Source organism: Cyprinus carpio, chromosome A2 (genome assembly GCF_018340385.1).
Source record: "Cyprinus carpio isolate SPL01 chromosome A2, ASM1834038v1, whole genome shotgun sequence".
Classification (NCBI taxonomy): Eukaryota; Metazoa; Chordata; class Actinopteri; order Cypriniformes; family Cyprinidae; genus Cyprinus; species Cyprinus carpio.
Window position 1 is genome coordinate 16368857 of NC_056573.1, and position 21918 is coordinate 16390774.

Consider the following 21918-nt stretch of genomic DNA (forward strand, 5'->3'; position numbering starts at 1 on the left):
ATGTTTTCTGGTCTATGTTTGTTTAGTTTAGCAATATGAAACAATTTATCTTTTTTTCTGCAGTCTCTCTTCTCAATGTTCTATTCCAGGACAGAAGCAAACTGCTGTGAAATTGTGCTGTTTCCATACACCGCTTTTGAAACAACTTTCAGTGTGCCAATCCCTTTTCACTTTATACTTCGAGGCCAATACAAGGTTAAAAAAAGGATAAAAAAAAAAAAATGCAGTGTTGCCTAAAGATTTGTTTTTTTTTTCAATTCACTGAAGAGTATTCACTGAGAGTATTGCATATTCAGAAGTGTAAGACTAAATCCAAAAAACTATGAAGAGAAAAAACAATCTTTTCTGGCCTGCGTTTTTTCTTAAAAGCAGAAAAAAATGAATAAAAAATATATACATACATATATATGTACTGTATGTATGTATACACACACACACACACACACACACATGCACAATTCTATCAGTTACTGCTCACATACCAGCACAGTGAGATTCAAAGCCTTTTAATTTAGTAAATGATCCTTGAACCTTATTGAAACTTTTACAATGACCCTCACCCAAACATTTGGAGCTCCAAATTTCAAGTTGAGATCCTTTGGTAGTACAGCTTTTAGTTGTGCAGTGCCAAAATTATGGAATTCTCTGCCACTGCACATTCCCCAGCTGGATTCTGTTTCCGTTTTTAAAGCTCAAATTAAAACTTATCTGTTTAGAATAGCTTCTAGTGATTTGACTGTTTGATTTGTACAGTATGTCTGTGTGTTTCATACAGCTTTGTATTTTGTATTGTTTTGTATTTTATTGTCTTCCTTTCATGATGTATGTTGTCATTGAGTGTCTTAAAAAAAAGGCTCCTAAAAATTATAATTATGCAGGTTATAAAGAAAAACACATGAATCAATAAATGCTTAAAACATTCAGGATAGCGGAACAGAATAAAACACCTGCTTCCCTCTAGAAAAATTTCCACTGTTTAAATCCAGTGCGTTTGTAATAATCATCATAATTTTGGGGTTTTCTTTCTTTTTATTATTATTTTTAACAGAACCGATGCTTTAGATAATCCATATTTCTCCTGCATAGGTCTAGCCAACAACTAGACTTATAAAATGATGCTTGAATAACAAATAGGATACAGTTCATAGAAACTTGCGCATCTCTGGCAACCTCAAAAAAAAAAAAAAAATACTACTTCAAGCCCTCATGCAATTGTGATAATTGCATTTAAGACTTTAAATATTTCTAAATTAGCTGTTAGATAAGTTTGCTAATCACTACAGAGTGCTACTGTTTGAGGTCAATGATTTCAGCTGATTATTTTGAGTTCATATCCTCTTAACAGACGCTGAGACTATGAGACAGCAATTACACTCCAGAGCACATTTGCATTGTGCATTTACATTTCTATCTGCTTGACAGTCTTTTACAACCAAAAGCCCTTATCAGGCAGTTTGCTGAACATAAGATGGCAGAATCAGAGGCCGTCAGTACTAAGAAGGGTAAAATGTTATATTTTGCCTTCTGAGAAGAACATATTTCCAGAAAATATGCCATGCCCCTGAGCCAAGCGCTTGGGTGTATAATTAATAATTAGCAAGATTTCAGCTTGGCAAGCCTTTTCTGAACAGCTCGAATCCTAGATCCCAGAAGGTACTGTGATCGCTTCCTGCAGCTTTGTCATTGAATATTGCACGTCCTTTCTATGGAAAACAAGCCCTGTCTTTGTTCAGGAATTAAGCGATTGATTGCAAGACTTTAGAAATCCACACACATTTTAGCTGGTTCTCAAATGAGAGAGAAATTCTCAAAACCCAACTAGTCATATATACTATACATGAATGTGCTGACATTTAAAGGGAAAATCTGTGAAGCTGCTATATTTTTTGTTGGTCCCTTTTCCTTGAACGAGCCATAAATATGACCCAACAGAAGCCCTGGGAAGTTTTGATGGCCGCAGTGAAATTATACCCCACTAAACTGGCTTTCATGTCCATGCTGAGAATTCAGAGCAGGGTTCCAGTGTAATTGGAGTTTGGGCCAAGCGGTTTGAGGGCTTGTTACTGGCTCGGCCTTATCATTCTGTGGCCGCACCAAAGCCTGGGGTTTAACTGGGCCACATGCACCCCTCTCCACTGCCAGCTGGAGAGATATCTGAGCAGAAGGCCTATAGCAGAAAATGATTTTGATTGAAAGCTCCAAAGAAGACTTCTGGTACTGACCATCAGTTCTGAATTAAGTCTAAAAGACACATTTAATACAAAGAGCTGAAAGAGAAAAGGGAGACAGACAGAAAATAAAAATCATTTCAGCTGATTCAGTCAAACTGACAGTCGACTGGAACAGAAATCAACACACAAGCAACACATTCTGTGCCAGTAAGGAAAATCTTTTACAGCAACACAAGCCAATGTACACAATAAAAAAAGAATTAGCATTAAAAAATGCATATATAATATTACACTTAACTTCAATCAAGGATTAAGACGAAGCTAAAGTTCTAAAAAAAAAGGTTCAAAAAGATACATCCTATGCATTTTTTTTTAATAGTTGAGAAAAACATCTGAAAGGTTACAGTTAATAGCATACTGTGATAGCAGTGCTGTCAGAATGAAGAAACAGTACAAATACTTCAGTAAATACAAAGAACACCAAGAATGCTAGTCAGTCATTGTTCATATAGTCCTTGCACTGACAGACATTCCAGACCATTGTGTTATTGAACGTGCCCATCCAATAATGACAAGAAGAAAACAGAAATTTATTTCCCATCATCAGACTTTTCTAAAGGCTAGACCTAGAAGAACCTGTAACTAGTGCATCAGTGCTTCACAATTCCATTCTCTTATTTAGTGTTGGAAAACAAAACCTTTGAGCCAGATCTCCAGAGGCCGCGGCTGCATGATCAATACAGCTACAATGGCAGGAACCGTTACTGCTGGGATGTTTACAGTGGTGACCTACTTCCTCAAGGTTCAAGAGATTTACTGGATATATGCTTCAGCCATTTCACCAGGCAAGTGGACCAAAACACCTTAAAGTGGTTGTGTGGCAAAATCATAGAGGGATATACTGACTCAGAGCAGTCCAAGTGGCCTTGTATATAGAGATTTATCAAGGTGTAGCATTACTGCACACCATTTATGATAAAAATAAATAAATAAAACAGTCAGTCAAAATACAGTTTATTCCATGCCAATATTTGATTTACTTTACAAACTCAGTAACATTTACTTTTTACAGCTGCTGTGAAACAAAACACCATGTGCTCAAAACTTATAATAGAGGCTCATAATCAGGCAACGGCAAATCTGAACTGCAGCATTTACACCTTGTAAAACATCTTATTACTTAGGATGCTGAGCATTTAAAACTATTCTGCAGCCAAACTTTCATCAGTTTCATTATGCTGCACCTAAAGTCCTCATGATTTATGAGCAGCCCACTTACTAGTGTGAGTCGCTGCGTATTGTCTTTAAATCGAATTAATAGAAGTCATTCATCTGTGGCTGACATTAACTACCACTGACAATGACTATACAGAACACTTGAGTTTTCAACACTTTTTTCCTCAGCTTTGGGATTTGGCTGATGAAACAGGACAATAACAGTGAGGAAAAACTTGCCAGGGGTAAACAAGGACTGTAAACAAGGACAAATTGTTCTGCTCTAAACTGTTTAAATGGAACAAAATGTCAATTCACTGAAGTTTTCAATGCAACGATCAATATGCATCAAAGAACTGAACAAACACTACAAAACTCTCCTGAAACATAACAACAGAAGATCTTTTTTTGATAACAATTCAATCAGATTTGTTTTGAAGTTCAACACCACCGCATCTTCTGTCCTCTTAAGTGTAAAAAAAGCATGGCAAGTGCCAAAACCATCTATGAAATATACTGAGGTCCAGTTGCTGAATTATTCAAGCAACTATCTTCCTATTGTCATAAACAACTGTCAAGCTATCGGCAGGCATCTTTTTGATAATGCAGCCATCTTTTCACCATTTTAATAAAATTGAGTGTTGCTTTTTGTTTTGGGTTCGCCTACAGATCAAGAAACTTGACTTACTGACTTTGGCACTCGAACTTACATTCACACACATACTGTTCTTTCCAAGACACCACTACACTGTTTAAAAAAAGATTACAACAAAATTAACAACAACAGTGTAAATAAAACTGGAAAACAGTCAAACAATGCAGCCATATTAATTCACGTTCTAGTATATGCTAGTATATATTTATTTATCGTATATTGTAAACAACAAATACAAAAACTACAATCATCCACTAAATATTTAGTTCTTTTCAGCATTCTTTGCTTGATCTAAGCATGATGTAAAAGAACATAGTAGGAACCAGTAGTCAATTTAACCGAGCCAAATTTATCAAGTATCCCGCTTCCTCTCGTCCTCTTTCTCTGTTCCTAAAAACAGTCTGGATGTAGCACAGAAAACTTGAAAAGACCGTCTGCCAGAAAGGAATTTGCCAGAGCTTAAGGATTACATTCCTCTTTATAAAAATCAATTACTGTGGCATGCAGTTTTTCTCTGGTAGAGCTCAGTCTCTCTCGTTCATTACACTGTCCTTCATTCTTGAAAGGTGAAATGGAAACTCTCACTACTGCAGCAGTAAACGAACGACCTTGTGATCGCAGCTTAAACAAAAATCTGTAGAAACTTATTTTGTTAAAAGTGACAAAAGTGGTCGATGGCTTTTTTTCTTATTTAGATAAAGCCCAAAATCCATTTGTCATGAATCAAATGTGACATGTGATGCCACTGGCAGGTATTCTGTGAGATAGTGGTCCACCAGTCTAATGTCACTGTGGGGGGACTGACTCTTCAGAGACATTCTCATGGCTCTTCTCACATTTTGGTGCCCATGTTTCACAACTCAGACATTTATAGGCGATGTGAGCCATTCTGTTTAGCAATTCTTCTGTAAGTGAGGACATATCAGTTGAGGATATAATATATTTTAGACACAGCATTTTTTTTTTCTTTTTGGGATTAACACTATGTCATTACAATTTTTAGAGCATTAAAATATATAACAAACAAACAATATATAACAAACATTTTAAAATAAATTGATATTTTATTTTACATCCATTTATCATTTACAGGATTTATATAAAAAATGAAGGCAAGACACAGACATGGCAAAATATTATTTAGTTTCACAACTTTTAGCTTTCAGGCTTTTAGCTTTCAGCACTAAACATACATTCTCGACAATGATATGGTAGATATTGAATTTTTTTATGACAGATGTTTTATTTATGTCCTGATTTCTTACAAAATTTTTGTACTATTTTTTAGATTATGCAACTTAGATTATGTAACTTGCAATAAAAAATGTGAAATGTTTCATAGAAATATCTCATATTTCATAGGAGTATTATTTATTTTTGCAGCTATAGTGGCTCATCAACAGCTCAAACATATGTACTGAGTCCTGATGTCATTACTGAGAACAAAAAAACTTCTTGTTAAAATATATATCAGTGGTGTACAGTAAGTTCTGAAATGAGGAGGCAAAGTTTTTTTTTTTTTTAAATCAAATGTAAACTCATGGCCCCGTCACGTTTTCTTGGTTAAATAAACATTACTCACATTATCAGAACAAGAAAAAAACAACAACATTATCAGAACAAGAAAAAAACAACAACATTATCAGAACAAGAAAAAAAACCACCAAAAAAACACCAATTCTATTTTATATTTTTACATTAAAGATATAATCAATATTTTATTTATTAAAGCCATGTATGAATCTCATCAACTGTGTTTTTGAGCAGCAAATCAGAATTTTAGAATGATTTCTGAAGGAGCATGTGACACTGAAGACTGGAGTAATCATGCAAAGAAATCAGCTTTGAAATCACAGGAATAAATTACATTTTAAAATATATTCAAATAGAAAGCAGTTATTTTAAATAGTAAAAATATTTCACAATATTTCTGCTTTTGCTGTATTTTGGATCAAATAAATGCAGGCTTGGTGACCAGAAGAGAATTCTTTAAAAACATTTAAAATCTTACTGTTCAAAAACTTTTGACTGGTAGTGTATATATACAGTATCTTCAAAACTCACAAAATACCAAAAATACATTGATGGGTCCCAAAAGGTTAAAGTTTTTACCATTGATGCTAGCTTTTGTGCCTGCAGGAACACTGAATAGAAAACTTTTTCACATTTGGATACCCACCAAATCTACGAATTCAGTGAAACTTGAACCTGTGTTAAAAAAAAATAATAATAATAAAAGTCAGTAAGGTACTTCTGCCAAGAGCTTGATGCCAATGAGATTCATCATCATATTCTCAGAGCTTCAAACATTTTGAAATGAGAACTGGAGTCTCTCCAGTTGGCATGAACATGACATTAGCGACAGGCTGCTGTGAGACCTCGTATTGATTTCACCGGTATCTACTGGTTAAACCAGATAGGATGAGAGGTCACTTATCCTGTTAGTGCAATAATAGCCATCAGTTTAAGCTTATTGTATTAAACAGGCCTTGGCCTAATCCAATATGTGTGCATCAAATCCTTTGATCTCTTTTAGGACATACCCCTGATTTCCCAGATCTGGCTTTCCTAACATAATCCAGGAAAAACTTCACAAACATAATGCATGAATAAACAGAGCTAATAAATAATCAAACACATCAGAATAAATCAACAGAAACTGACACAACTGAAATGTCTAATTAAATCAGTTGAAAATAAATAAATAAGAAATAAACTAACAACACTGACATTCTGTTCTCTATTTCTGAGGTTTCATATTATTAACGGCTTTATTGAGAGGGGTTTATGAGGAGTGAAATGAAACCGTTGCATCCACATCTGCATTTTAAATTTAGCCACATAGCCATCCTATAAAAAATATATCCGCTCCAGACATTCAACACTCTCTGCTCAAAGCTTTCCATCACAGCGATCACAGAAAAAAAAAAAAAAAAAACATTTTTGTAATCCCCTTCCAGATGACAATATAAATCTTCTGTTTTGTCACTTATCATTTGGAAAAGCTCACTGCCCATCTAGTTAAAGCACCAACATCTTAATGGCTTCCAGAGTGTTATGGCGGGGATGGATGCAATTTTCTCTGCCTGCCGTAGCGCTTGCCGTCTTAGCTCCTTGAGTTCACATTTGGCATTCATTGATTCTGTGTCTACAATATTCCCTCAGACACTGAACCGATGCGACAATCTTAATACTGTTGCCCCATTAACTATCATATTTTGAGGATTCACTGAGCGTCCAAACAGGCCGGCAGTGAATCAAAAAATAAAAAATAAAAATTGTCTGAAACACACGCCACAGAACAGTGTTTTCAATCGTTAACTAAAACTAGAATCATTAAAAATCATTTTCAACAACTGAAATCAAGCTGAAATAAAATATAAATGTTAGATTAACGACTGAAACTTAAGAATTAGAATGAAATTAGAAATGTTTCCTTTGCTCCTATGTGAAATATAAAGGTTGAAATGACTAAAACTTCAAGTGAAATAAAAATAAGTGACATCTTAAAAGGAATATTAAAAACATTTTTAAAAACAAAAACATAAAATTAGTTGTTATTATTTAATAAAATGTGAAAATATAAATTTTAGATATTTTTAAATATTTTTATATATTATATTATAGCATAAATAATAACATAGCCTCTTAAGACCTGAGAAAAAAGTTTTAGGGAAAAATATTTTTTTTCCATGTCTTTACATTGTTTAAAGCATTAAATATATATATTATAAGATATTTCATTCATAAGTTATGCTATGTACTCAGTATAGGACATCGGGACTCAATTTCTTTAAAAAATATTAAAAGACATGAATGAACATGCATAGGCAAAAACAACAGATTTTTTTAAATCACCAATAATTTTTTTGTTTTCAAGAGTATTTTTTTTATTTTATTTTTTTTACCAAACTTTGTATAAAGATGATTCTCAACTATGTTATAACAGAATAATTCAATATACCATTTTTCTTTCTGCAAAATGTGTGACTATAAATGGGTTTTCTCATTATATACAATGTATCTATAAACTAAATCTAATTTGCATATTAATGTGTTTTTGGGGCAACATGTAATGATGGGTAATGATGTAATGATGGGTGTAATAATGGGAGTAATAATTGACAAGATTTTCATAATAATATATAATATTTCATAGAATTCTGAAATATAATTTCTTTCCCTGTTCATTTGTTATGTCTCCAAAAATGCATAATAAACATGCTTTTAGTCCCGGTGTCCTCATATGAGTACATGTATGAAGTCATCGTCCTGTTGAAATTCATATTTTGATTTGTAACCCCATAACATTTTCCTGAGATGTTGATTTATGACACACAATTTAAAAATTAGATAGATTTAAATGATAATTACAAAATATTATCATGTTTCCATAAGAGTGTCACTAAATTAATTTCAGACATTTCTGATGACCAAGGAGAGGGAGTGGTCATAGTGAAACATCCAATTATTGGATGTCTGAAATTGGATTATCGGATCTCTGAAAAGCCCTGAATGTGCTCTGTACAGGACATCCAGACTTAAACTGTGGCATGTACATCCTATTCTGTGATGAAAGTGCAGTCAAATGTGATGAATCAAGAGACGAAGATAGTGGACAAAATACCACTGAATATTTCATTCCTGCATTTAAGAGCTGCAAAAAAATGGTGCCTTGTGCAATTTTACCTGTTTTAAATGCACATACATAAAGGCCGCTGCACAACTGAGTATTGCTTAGTGGATAAAATTGTATCATTATGAAGTAATATATGAAGGCATTCTTCTTGTAAGACAAGGAACATTAAGTGTCCTTACACTTGAAAGAAATATTCAGTGAGCATGTTGGCGGAAGCAGGCAGGCGCTCCAGGGAAGGTGATGGGTGGAGCCTGGACCCGGCAGGGTCATGCCAAAGAGCTATTTATACCTTCTGCTCAAGCACAGAACCCTACAGACCCTTGGGGTGCCCATCCAAAGACAAAAATGTATTAGAAAAACACTGTTTCACTTTTACTACGGCACAAGAAATCCAGTAAAAAACAAAGAACGGTCATAAATAATTCATGAGAGAGATCCCAAGAAGCATCTTAAAACAAGGCTGTAATGGATGAATAAAAGCGCATTGTGTCTTTGCTAAGGCTTTAATGAACTTTATCTTGTAAAATGGAGAGTGGATGGAAAGTTGAACTGAGATTGTTACAGTTATGCTTTAATTATATATTAAATTTTCTATAAGATTATACAACTGCTGCACAGTTAGAGAGGAAAATGCTGATTAATGCTTAACTACTTCTTAGCAAGACTTCCTCTAGTCTAGACCTTTCTTCATTAAGGAGATCTGGATATGAACTTCAGTTAAAAGAGACAGATCAAATGCCAGGGGTGCCTGGAGGACTAACCATAAGGGACCGATCCAAGATTCTTTAAAGACAGTTTAACTGCAGTGTTTGAATCAAGTGGGGCTTTAGAGTTCCAAAAAGTTTTCCAAACTTAATCTTCCAAAAAGTAAAAAAATAAAAAAATAAACCTAAATAAAAATAAATAAATGTTAAAAATTTAATTCAGAATTTAATTTTACTTAAATTTAAAAATATATAAATAAATCAATTAGAAATAAGATTTAAATTTTTCCCTCCATTTAATTTTTTGTTAGTGATTCATAACTGCTTTTCCAGTTTAATAATTTAGATGTGAAATCACTAACTAAAACGGAAGCAAATGAGATCATAACGCTTGTTAATATATTCATGTTTCTTATGATGAATAAGAACAAGCTGCATAATTTAATAAGTGTGAATTTTTGAAGTTCTTGAAGGGGAAACTGTGGGACATCAATTCAAATACTACTTAAAGGTACCTGTAAAAAGACCATTTTAGAAATTTGTCTGCATACACATCGTACACACATGACTGATTGTCGACTGAGAATGCCCTTACTGAAACATTTACTACAACTTGTGCAGGAGCAGTGCAGCTTGAAACACCAAGAGAAAATACTTCTTGCCCTGGTGAAAGAAAATAGGCTGACTGCCAAAAAATACAAATATAAATATTTTCTCCTACTTCTAACAAAGCACGGAAAATGAAGCTGTAGCTGTGTCTCCTTGATATTATTCCTGAACTAGTAGACTTTATTCTGCCTTTGTGACAAACACAGTTTGCTTTATAAGCTCTTTTACAATGAATAACATACAGATATCTGGTATTACTGTATTGTAAGCTATTAACACATTGTGGTAGCCCGACAACATGACTAGCAAGCAACTGACTCAGCAGAGAGAAGAAGAAACTGTGCTTGGGGCATGTGCACATTATACTGTACAATGTCCATGAATACTACACTACAAAGGTCTCTATCTTTGACTTTACTACTATTTCTTTCAGCAGCAAAACATTTCATCAAGTGAAGAAATGTATTGGAAATGTATTGGCCCTGGACTATCAGCACCCTCTCAAATATCAGAAAAAATGTTGTTAAAAAGAACCATCTTAAAGAACTAGTTCACCAAAAATGAATATTCCAAATTAATAGACTTATAAAGTCATAGGAGTGTGGAACAGCATGAGGGTGAGTAAATGAACTATCCCTTTAATCTTTGAATTTTCTGATCCTTTTCATCATTTCCCTCTCACGTCTCCAAATGTCTTTCTGCTGAAGTGTTGGCTGTGCCCAAAGTGCTGTCCCTTAGATGAGCTTTCCCCTCTTGCTTGATGGAAACCTCAGGGAGAGAACGTTGTCAGCAGGCCAGAGAGAATGTCTGTCCCTCCTCATGGAGTCGACTGTCAGTTTCCTATGAGCCAGAGCCTCTGCCATTTGAGCCAGCTGGCTGTTTCATTCGAGTTCAGTCACGGACAGAATGCCACAGGCTACAGCAACCCAACACATCAGCTCTATGAGACGCTTAAATGAGTTACTGACTGAACTATTCACTTCAGCAGGTGCACTTGTCATATTTAGGACAGTGGGATCAAATGTCTGAGATCACTAGTGAAAATGCTTCTATTCTGAATTTATTTAATTTTAATTAAATTATCAGCATATTATCCACAATAAAAGTGAAAAGCTTAACTGAAAAATTAACAAATTTCAAAATTAATTATTTGATCTCATCCTTCTGCTTTAATGACGACAACACTCAAACTGCCTGAATTTCATAAATTACTGTAAAATCTGAGGATCACATTATCCAGTATTCCTGAGAATGAGTTAAACAGCTTCTAGTTCAATGAAAGAAAGAATATCTGATCGTCTGTCAATGTCACAAATTTTCTAACGTTTAATTTAGTGATGCCCCAATATTAAAATTATGTCCAGTACAGTAAGCAGTATCTATTTTTACAGCTATCGATTGTTAACCGATAAATGACTAATATTGAAATTGTATACTATTTTGTCTAAATGAATTAAAACTAAAAATCAATCAATTAAAAGTGAATTTACGGATCGCAAAAAAAAAAAAAAGGATATTCATTTTGAGAATTGCTATAGATTCTCCAGCAAAAGATTCGCCTCAGAATTTTTAATCAAAATGCAGCGAGGACGAGACAACCTGTCACTCATATGAGATCGCAGTAATACACATTTTTTTTTCTTGTTTCACTCCATTTCACTATCGCAACTTCCATTTCATGGCCACTTCATTGTGTTTATTTACTCTCAAAATGTTCCAATGTCTTACATTTTTCAAAACATGAATGTTAACAAACATATTCAAATGAAATTTTGTGTATGTGTATACTTTTGAACCCCACTGTAGGTAAGTGATCAGAGAATTTATATTACCTGTAGCTATAATATAAAAACGTTTGGTTTGTAATACCATGTTGGTGGCTATTTTTAATGCTTTAATTGCTATTGAGTGATTATAACAAGGAAGGCCTCCTGCCGTTTATGTGGTGACTGCCACGCTAACACAGCTCCCCTCCAGGAAGATGGCACCAGTGAGTCATCATCAGCCATGAGCCACACCTGCCAGCTGGGATGCAATCTACCACAGACCCCAGGATTTCCCTGCAGGCCTCTGCTGCAGTAAGATCCGTGTTCTACATGCACCTGGGACCGGCAAAGAAAATCTTGCTGGAAATGTCTGCTCCTTACACGCCTCCATTACATCTGAGTCTCTCTAAACTAACATCAACAGGTCAGCGCTTGTAAGCAGGATGATGGAAAGGGTGCGCCAAATCCAATCAATGTTCATTTGCGAAATCTCTTTGGGCTAATAAAGCCTCAATGTCATCTCAATCAAGACGATTTTTCAAAATGTTCACAGTTTTCTAATCGCAAAAGAGCAAGCATTTACTGCATACGCACTTGTCTTGGCTTGAAGGCAAAAATCAAATATGCATTACAGTGGCATATTGAAGACTAAGCAGCATTGCAAACGACAAACTTAAATGTGGCTTTGAACTCGAGAGGCTGGGATGGTCTCATGAACAGCCTGTTCCACACTTCAAGAGCTAAAGCATCTGAAAACACTCTATTCTTTAAAAACAGTGGTCGACACAGGGTGCTTTGTAGTTCCTGCAGCTAGAAGACAGGAAGAAGGATGCAAAAAAGCTGGGAATACAGTAAAGCGTTTTCATTTGAACACTTCCTGTCAAAGTTCCAGTGAATGACAGATTCCACTTTGCCTCACGGATGTGAGGTAGAATCTAATTTCATGAAGAGCCCCCAAAAACATTGATCAAATTCTCTCAGCATTTTAGGCCCAGAGTGAGAAAATAACAATTTCTGAGATGGCCATCTTGGGTTTCTGTCATTACTCAAGAGGGTAGGCATAAAAAGTATAAAAACAGAGGAAGAGAGAAACCCCTGAGCCGGCTAGACAGCATTCGAGTCATATGACACAGCTCAACTCCCTCCAGAGCGCTGCTTTAAACTCATTAGAAGGATATGGGTGGCAAAGGCCCGCTGCTTGCAGGCATATCAAATAGCCCTGCTGCACATTCATTATGAAGGTTTGCCCTATTATGAGCTAAAAATTGCAGTGCAATGACATGGTAATTAATGAGATTTTTTTTTCTTTATGTAGATGGGGTATATTACTTCAATTCTAATGTACAGGGCTCTGACGTCCTATTGCATAATAATCACACCTAGGAAGATGTGCCATAAAGCAGTTCTGTCCCTTATTCCATATATTTTATTCTGTGGGGAACAAGGATAGACTGACACAGTAATGAGACTGAGTAAATTGGTACAGTCCTGTTAGTCATGCACACAGGTCATTTTCTTTGAACACGTCTCTTACTGCGTAAGAGACTGGTAATAAAGCGCTTTGGCGGATGAAATATAAGTGCGCTGAAGTACATGCTGATGTTAAATCCATTTTAACTCTACAGTCAGCTCGGAAAACAGGAGCGAGGCATCTGCTTTTACAGTAATTGGAGTCTGCAGAGAATCCATTATGGTTCTGAGATGGGGAACAGTGGCTGGGGTCCTGCCCACATGTCCCTTATAACACACCAGTCATCTTCTGCTTCCTAGATTTCAACTGTTCAGACCACTAATTGAGAGTTTTGAGTGCCTTCCATGTGTTACTGTCTCTCGTATTATTTCTCGTATATGTATCTTTTTTTCTTTGCACAGCTGAATGATTGAATGCTGTAGTTATGCAAGGAATTTTGTTCTTATTTTTTGAAGTTCCAACAGGGAAGCCCGATCTAGATCCTTGCCAAGAGTTTCCTGTTTAAGAAAACACCTGACCTTAAAGGGATAGTGAAAATTACCCCATGATTTACTCACCCACAAGCCACCCTAGGTGTACAGTATATGACTTTCTTCTTTCAGATTACAACTGTGCAGACTATCTTTCAAAATACAATCAGAGTTATATAAAAAAATGTCCCGGCTCTTCCAAGCTTTATAATGGTATTGAATGCTGGTCGAGATTTTGAAGCAAAATAAAGTCCATCCATCCATCATAAAAAGTGCTCCACGTGGGGGGGTTAATAAAGTCCTCCTGAAGCGAAGCAATGCGTTTGTGTAAGAAAAATATCCATATTTAAAACTTTATAAACTAGCTTCCACTAACTGTCATACGTGCTTCATTAGAGAGTGCCGATTCAGTGGATGACTTAGTACGTAAAATATGCTAGTCTCATGAGAACCAAGTTCTGTTTACAGCAAAGGAAGACCAGTCTCCTCTGGGCTTATATCGAAATCCTCTGACATTTGCCTTTATAAATCCTCGTGTTGTTTTTCTAATTCATGACTGGTGTTTTGTTTTGCTCTCTCCTCTGCGCTTCCGTGTTCGTCAGTTAGCAGAAACTAGTTTATAAACTTTTAAATATGGATGTTTTTCATTGTAAAATTTTTGAGTAGTAATGTGTACTTGACCATAAGTTTTAGTTTAATGATAGCACACTATCTCACAATTTTGATTCTATTTTGAGTCAGTATGCAGCCCTAACACTCATACTTTTCATATATGTGCCACACCTATAAGAACTTACCCAGACCAGGCGGTACCTCCGGACATGGTGGTAATGGCTTAGGGGTCGGCGGTGTCTGATTGGCTTCTGGCTTGGTGCTGGGTAGAAGATGGTCAGCTGTGGCCAGGTAGCTTGCAAAGGTAGTGTTGGGCCTTCCGCTGGAGAAATTATAGTAGTAGTGGTGGGGTCCTCGTGAGCTGTTCACTACACGGCCATTGTTGAAACGGCTGAAGATGTCTAAGCGCTGGCTGTAGACATCGAAGTAGAGGATCATCATGATGAGGAAGTGCACCAGGCAGAGCAACAGCACAGCCTTGCAGATCCGCTCCAGGGTCCGGCCCAACATCAGCCGGCTCATGGTCAAAGCCACAGGGCACGCGCCGCTACACGCATCCGGTCAATGTCACCTCTCCGCACCGCTGAACCCTCCTGGACTGCAATTTCCGAATATCACCTACAAAACAAAAGTGAGGGGAATTACATTAGACTCCTGTCTTTTTATTAGGGCTGTGCAATTAATCACAAGCGATTGTCATGTGCATCTCGTCAGTAAAGACGCTTCCGTGATTAGTAGTAAATTATTAATCACCTCCTCCTGCTTTCAGATGGAGGGGCATTTAATACACAAAGCCGTAGATCACTGACAAGCTACGCAATATCGCGTTCATTAGCGTAGGTGATTTGATCTGTGATAATGAAAGCGATATTGCCTTATTGTCAGTGAAGTACAGCTCTGTGTAGTATATGCCGCTACATCTGAAAGCAGGTGGTGGACATTTACTACTAATCACGGAACCGGCTTTACTGACGAGATGCAAATGACAATCGCATGCGATTAATTGCACAGCCCTACTATTTATGATTTTACTGTTGGGGTAAGAATAAACTTCAGGAGCCCATTAAGCCTAAAGACAAAGCACAATTCCAAATGCAGAAACAGCTTTGAACTAAAGCATTATGTATAGTTAGGTTTAAATGCTCTCTATTGCAGCAGACAATTACTGTTTAACCAAACACTAATTATGTTAATACTATGTCAGAGAAGCTTGCCTATAGCCATTACTAATACTGCAGTAGTAGATGTGCTAATAATTTGTGTGTACTTGAATGTTACATAATTCATTTATAGCATTTAAAATTCAGCACTCATATTCTACAATGGAGTGGCAATGGCAAACCTACACGCTACCAAATGGTTCAAATGTACAATACTGTTCAAAAGTTTGGAGCTAGTTTTTTTTTTTTTTTTTTAATAATAATAAAAAAAATTATTCATTTTTATTTCTTTATTTTTTATTAAGTAAGGGTGCATTGAATTGATCAAAAGTGACAGTAAAGACACATATAATGTAAAACAAATTATTTATATTTCAAAGAAATGTTGCTCTTTTGAACTTTCTATTCATCAAAGAATCCTGACAAAATGTATTGCAGTTTCCGGAAAAAAGCTATTTCCAACACAAAATGAGCACAAAAATCTGCATATCAGAATGATTTCTGAAGGATCATGTGGCACTGAAGACTAACTGTAAAAATCAGCTCTGACATCACAGTGATAAATATCATTTAAAATATATTCTAACAGAAAAGAGTTAAAAATCTTTCTGACCCTAAACTTTTGAACTTTTGAACAACAACAATATGAATATTAACTTCATGGTCTGAAGCCATTTTTGGACTTTTTTTTTTCAATTATAATTTTGGAAAACATAAAATAGATTGATTTTGCTATTTTAGCAAAATGTGGCTTTATAGTTAGCTTCATTTTATTATTTGCACTTATCATTGTTTGTTTCTTGTCATCCACAGCTGGAAGAGACCCACCAACTGAGAAACACTGATTTTAATCATTAATCATTTATTAAAACATAAACAATCTAGAATCTTGTGTGTTCATTATTTAAATTGGACAGACGCTAGGGTTACGCCACACTTTAATTATAGAATAAGACTGCTTTGTACATCTTAGATCAATGGCAATTATTATTCATATGCATTTCAAAAGAAAATACAATAAACCCTGGCACTGAATGATCTTTAACATAAAATTCCTTTCTCACATCATTATTTCTCTGTATAATATTGATAAATAAAGGCCAAACTCACTTTTAAAGCTCTATTAACCATGTGAAGCAAAAATAAATGTAAGAAAAATCTATTCAAAACATTGCAATTTACACACCAAAAGAGAAACTGCAGCTTTCTCCAGGTTTAACTGGGATAAGCTAGAAAACACTTAATAGCTGTCCAAATCTTGCTGTGAGCAATTACAATGTTGATGGGATTTTCCAAACAACCTTAAGTGTAATAGGCCAAAGGCAAGGAAGTTTACGAATCAACAGACTACAGCTTGAAGTCGGAGACCTTACTCCCTCTCACTCTCTCCCGGCGTGATTGCTGGACGAAACTGGATGGGAAAGCCTCTTGATTTCACACATTGCCAGCTGTTGAAAGCTCCCCTGTGGCAGTTCGGATGGGTGGCTAACATTAGCAGCTTGTAAGCACTAACGCACAGGCTGACCGTGTTGGGGAGGAAGTATAGGATATACGGATCTCTCAACACCTGCAGCGAATAGGCCCGTAACCACACCTCACCTACTCCGCACAGCATGTGTGACTCCTCTGCAATAACCATCATCAGCACTAGGGAGAAAAAAATACACTGTCTGACACAATTCACACGGCTCAGCCTGGTTTGAGCTCCTTTAGGGAATCGCTCAACACTCACCAACCCCCATAATGAATCATACCGGCAGTCACAGACACAGCAACAAGCCAAAAATACTGTTACTGAGAGGTGGGAGAAGAGGTAAGATACAAAGTAAGAATAGAAGATGACTGGGAAAGGAAAATAAGGTGCACGGAGTCAATGGACAGAAAGGAGACAACAACAGCAGAAAGAGAGAGACTATACAGAAGCAGTGCCTAAATTCCTGTACATCATCAAATTTGATGAAGAACCAACTTCTAGACTTATGATGAAGCATGTTGTGTAGTTATGCAGTTGTCAGGGAATAGCAGTTGTCCAAACCCAACATGTATGAGCAGCATGGCTGATAGGGATGCAACGATTATAGATTTTGTTGGTTTGATTATTGTCTGAGAAATAATCACGGTTTTGCGATTATGACGATTATTATGCATTTATTAATTTCACAAAATGATTAATGTATAAAGTCATATGAAAACTCTTGATATTAAAGTGTTATTTACTGCTGCCTTTTGAAACAGAAATAACACAGTAACCAATAATACAGCAAAAAATTATAATAATAAAGACAAACAAAAGTCCATCTCTCCAATTGGAATTAAAAAGGTGACCTCTCCTCTGTAAACATCCTTGTCAGTATTTCCCTTTTGAAAATAACAAATGAAAACAGACCACAAAAGTATTTAGTGTTTTCAGTTTGTACATTCTTTACCTTTTTTTTTGGACCTGAGGCAGGGAACTGGAAACATGGTGAATAAAAAAAAAATAATAATAAAAATATCTTGTTGGTTTTTGACTCACGAATAATACTGTAAAAGGGATAATAAATAACAATGAAGTATTATTAATATAAGACTATTAACTTTTTTTTATCCCACAGGGGAAACTATTAATATTGAGGGGAATAAGCTGAACTATTATTGTAATCAACTGTCATTCATACATATTCATTTTAATAATTTTTATATTAATTCATATGATTTTACATGTGGCCTGAGAAAATCATGTCTATTATTTTGGTTTGTGAGATCGCGCTGCGCACACATAAAAACATTCAGGAGGACACAAACTTGCTGTGAACCTTGCCCCGCCGCTTTTATTAATAAAATATCTGAGATACTGAATTGCTACATTATATTCATCGGCAACGAGTGGGTAAAATCACTGGTTAAGTAACTAAACACACGCTTGTAGAGAGAGGCGCTGACGCAGGTTCACACACACACACACACACACACACACACTTCTCTCACTCTCTCCCGATCGAATTATTAATTCGAGAAGCTAAATGTTATAATCAATTAATTCAAATAAATGTGTTCTTACCACACTATTTTATCTCTGTCTGATCTGAAGCGGGCAGAATTCTCCATAGCTTTGCATCAGTCTTGCCTTGACGTCATGCAATAAAATAGTTTAAAGCTGTGTATTCGCTCTTTAGCAGCAGTTTTTACGGCAATTTTTAAATGTCATTCTTGGTGTACCCAAAATAGTCCCACACTAGTGACTTCAGTCATTTCTCTGGTGGAAATAAAGGATTTTTGTCTTTAGCAGCCGTTTTTGTTGATATATTTTGTTTTGCTTTTGTTCTTTTAATAAGCACAGCATTTTAAGCTGGTGCACCACTACTTCAACTTTGTTTATGTTTTGCGCAAGTTGCAACTGTTTCGTTCCATGCAACAGAAACACTCGGTGTAGCGGAGCCTTTACGATTAATTAACCGTGCCGTTTTAAAGCACGGTTAATCGTGAAACCGGTTAAGGAGATGCTTCATTCCCCTTTTGTTGTCATTCCCCTTGTAGCACGTGCAAGTGACGATTCTTTGTCAACCAATCAACGTTCTGCAGTGGGTGTTGCTCCACACTTTAGCTACTGAACTACTGTGCTGGGTACCCCAAGGGAAGGGTCCCAAAGAAGTGGTACGGTACGGTTCACTATTTTGGTACCATTTACAACTTCTGACAATGGAGACAGAAATAATTGTGTATCATACTGTACTGAACCGTACCGCTCAGTGGAAACGTGTCATAAGGTACAAAGGTGTAACTTTTTCAAAGGTACCGCAACAACGGCAGCTTTTGTACTTTTTTTTCCCTGAGAGTGTATTCGGGGGGAAACATTTATACCTATAGAGACAGAGAGAGAGACAGAGAGAGAAAGAGAGAGGGGGGGGGGTTATCCAGGGTTTGTTTTTCTCCATTCTAAAGGGACAGAGTCCAGTAAAAAGTTACCACTATACAGTATCTATGGCTTCCTACAACTAATATTATTAAATGATTTATTGTTATATTTATGTTACTGAGTAATATTGTGAAATATTATTACAGTAAATTTTTAAATATCTGTTTGCTACTTTAATATATTTTAAATTATAATTTATTCCTTTGATGGCAAAGCTGAATATTCAGTGGTCTTCAGTGTCACATGATCCTTCAGAAATCATTCTAATATTCTGATTTGGTGCTCGAGAAACATTTCTTCCTATTATCAATGTTGCCAGTGCTGCTTTATATTTTGTGGAAACTGTAATACTTTTTTCAGGATTATTTGGTGAATAGAAAAAAGTATTTATTTGAGACACACACACACACACACACACACACACACATGAATACAATTTAACCATGACAAACAATGAATTAATAAATAAATAAAATACAAAAATAAACGTTTGTGGTAACTACAGGACTTAAACGCCTGTTCACAACATAACTATAAAGATAACGATAAAGATAAAGTATAGTTCTAAAAATCATTCTCAATATTATAGAGTCCACACCACAGCTCTAACGATAAAGGCACAGAGAAACAATATTGTTGAAATCACTTTCAGAACGATTTTTTCCAGATGATGAACAACAAAAACATTGGCACCCAATCAGAATCAATCCTGCTGTAACAAGCTCGAGAATTTTAAGTGGTAGACAAATGTGCGCTTAGAATAAACAGACAATATCATCCGCTAGTGTGGCTGCTAATAAAGTAGTTATCTTTATATTAATCTTTATAATTATCGTTCTTGGTGAGAATGGGCCTTTACACTTAAAATATCCACCCATCTCATAATTCTCTGCATATTTGTTTTTTCATCTCCTGTGGCCTTATGGGACAGCAAAGTGTCCAATGGTTGCACACTCCCGGTAGTACGTCATTCAGTTATTGTTTGCTTACTACAACAAAAGACCTGAAATCAGTCTATCAGCCTCACTCACGGTTCTCTCTAATTATCACATATCCTGTGATCATTCAGGTTAACTGCCAAGGAAAGCCAACGGAGGCTGCAAATTCTGCAGCATGTGCATCTTTCTCTGGAGCTGGAGCTGTGGGTGGATGTTTCAGCACAGTAATGGTCCTTAATATAGGACATCAATATAACACTAACCCAATAAGACAGAGGTCACTCTAAGTTGCTACTCCATTGATATATGGTCTTCTCTCAAAATCACATTTGCAAACTTATTGTCTTTGCTTTTGCTGTCATCAGTTCCTTCTCTTTACTCTCTTCTATAATATGAACTAGAAGTTTGTCTCGAAGAATATTGTATGATGAAGTCCCAATACCAAAGCTCCAAAAATATTCATCACAACTCCAAAGGCCTTGTAGTAGACCCCCTTTGAGGACCCCCAAAAAGACTTTCTCCAAAGCTCCTACCACACATAGACCATAATTTCCTAAGCTTCGCTACTTAGCCATTAGACAGAACAAAGTTTTATTTATCAAAGAACTTTATAGCTAAATTTCAACTGTCATTTTGGGAATAAAGCAATATTGAATGAGAATAAAATTAATTAGTAAGGCAATATCAAACCAGCTACTCTTTTCAAATGCTATCTAATCAATTCCTCCATAAATGGAACACTTCCAGATGCCCTAGAATAAATTCCACAGGACTGTGCTCATTAATTTAGTAAATCCACTTAACTGTAATATTACTCATTTTCTCAAAGAGGGACTTACTATGCATGCACTGGTTCTCAAAGCCTCTGTTGAAAACACCAATGGTAATGAGGTTACATTTTTGAGCACTCCAGAAGTTAGCAATTCGGTCTCAATAAAGTCAGGATCAATAATAAGCCAAGCCTTTGAATCAAATATAATCCCACATTAGACTAACTTAATAAACTACAAAATAATTGACAGCAGCACAAACTCAAGGAGCTCAGGCTGACCCATAACAAAAATTAGCCAGAAATAGAGGCTAATGAATATTTTACATCCCACCTGCCGTAAACTAATGGGTGAAAAAAGCAAGGTTTTACATGGACACAAGGGAATCCTTCAAATAAACTAGCAACAAAATGTGTACAGCGTCTAAATGCTTAATTTTTAATGACCAACAAACCGAATAGTGGCACTTGCATTATTCATGTTGACCTTCAACCCACCCTTCAAACAATCAAATGTTAACTAAACAGTAAATAGAAGAGATTAAAGTGCATTTGCAGGACATGCTTGTACACACATTTTTTAATTTCACTTACTGTGTTATTTAACAAACTTGTTGTTGAGCTACAATGATCTACGCTTAAATGACAGTCAAAATATATTACGTAGCTTATTTTTAATATTCAGCTTTGCCATCTCAGAAATTATATATATATATATATATATATATATATATAAATCTATTAAAACAGAAAAACAACTCCAAATGTTTGAACTGTAGTGTCAATTGACACCATAGTCTAGTTTTCATAAGAAACTGTTTTATGAGAGCAGGACAGCTTGTAG

The 21918-nt window shown here is 35.7% G+C and overlaps 1 protein-coding gene across 4 annotated transcripts in view; it reads right to left on the reverse strand.

Moving 5' to 3' along the window:
• The window catches only part of LOC109046140 (beta-1,4-galactosyltransferase 2-like), a 114378-nt gene that overhangs the window by 82783 nt on the left and 9677 nt on the right, over nucleotides 1-21918 (reverse strand). For 2 of the 4 annotated variants that reach the window (XM_042775843.1, XM_042775831.1), the window contains 2 exons: nucleotides 16846-17119; nucleotides 14498-14930 (listed from right to left, as the gene is read on the reverse strand). In XM_042775843.1, coding sequence (XP_042631777.1) covers nucleotides 14498-14834 — 337 coding nt within the window. In that variant the 5' untranslated portion in view covers nucleotides 14835-14930; nucleotides 16846-17119. The remainder of the gene's footprint in view (nucleotides 1-14497; nucleotides 14931-16845; nucleotides 17120-21918) is intronic. The other 2 variants (XM_042775837.1, XM_042775827.1) reach the window with 1 other exon arrangement.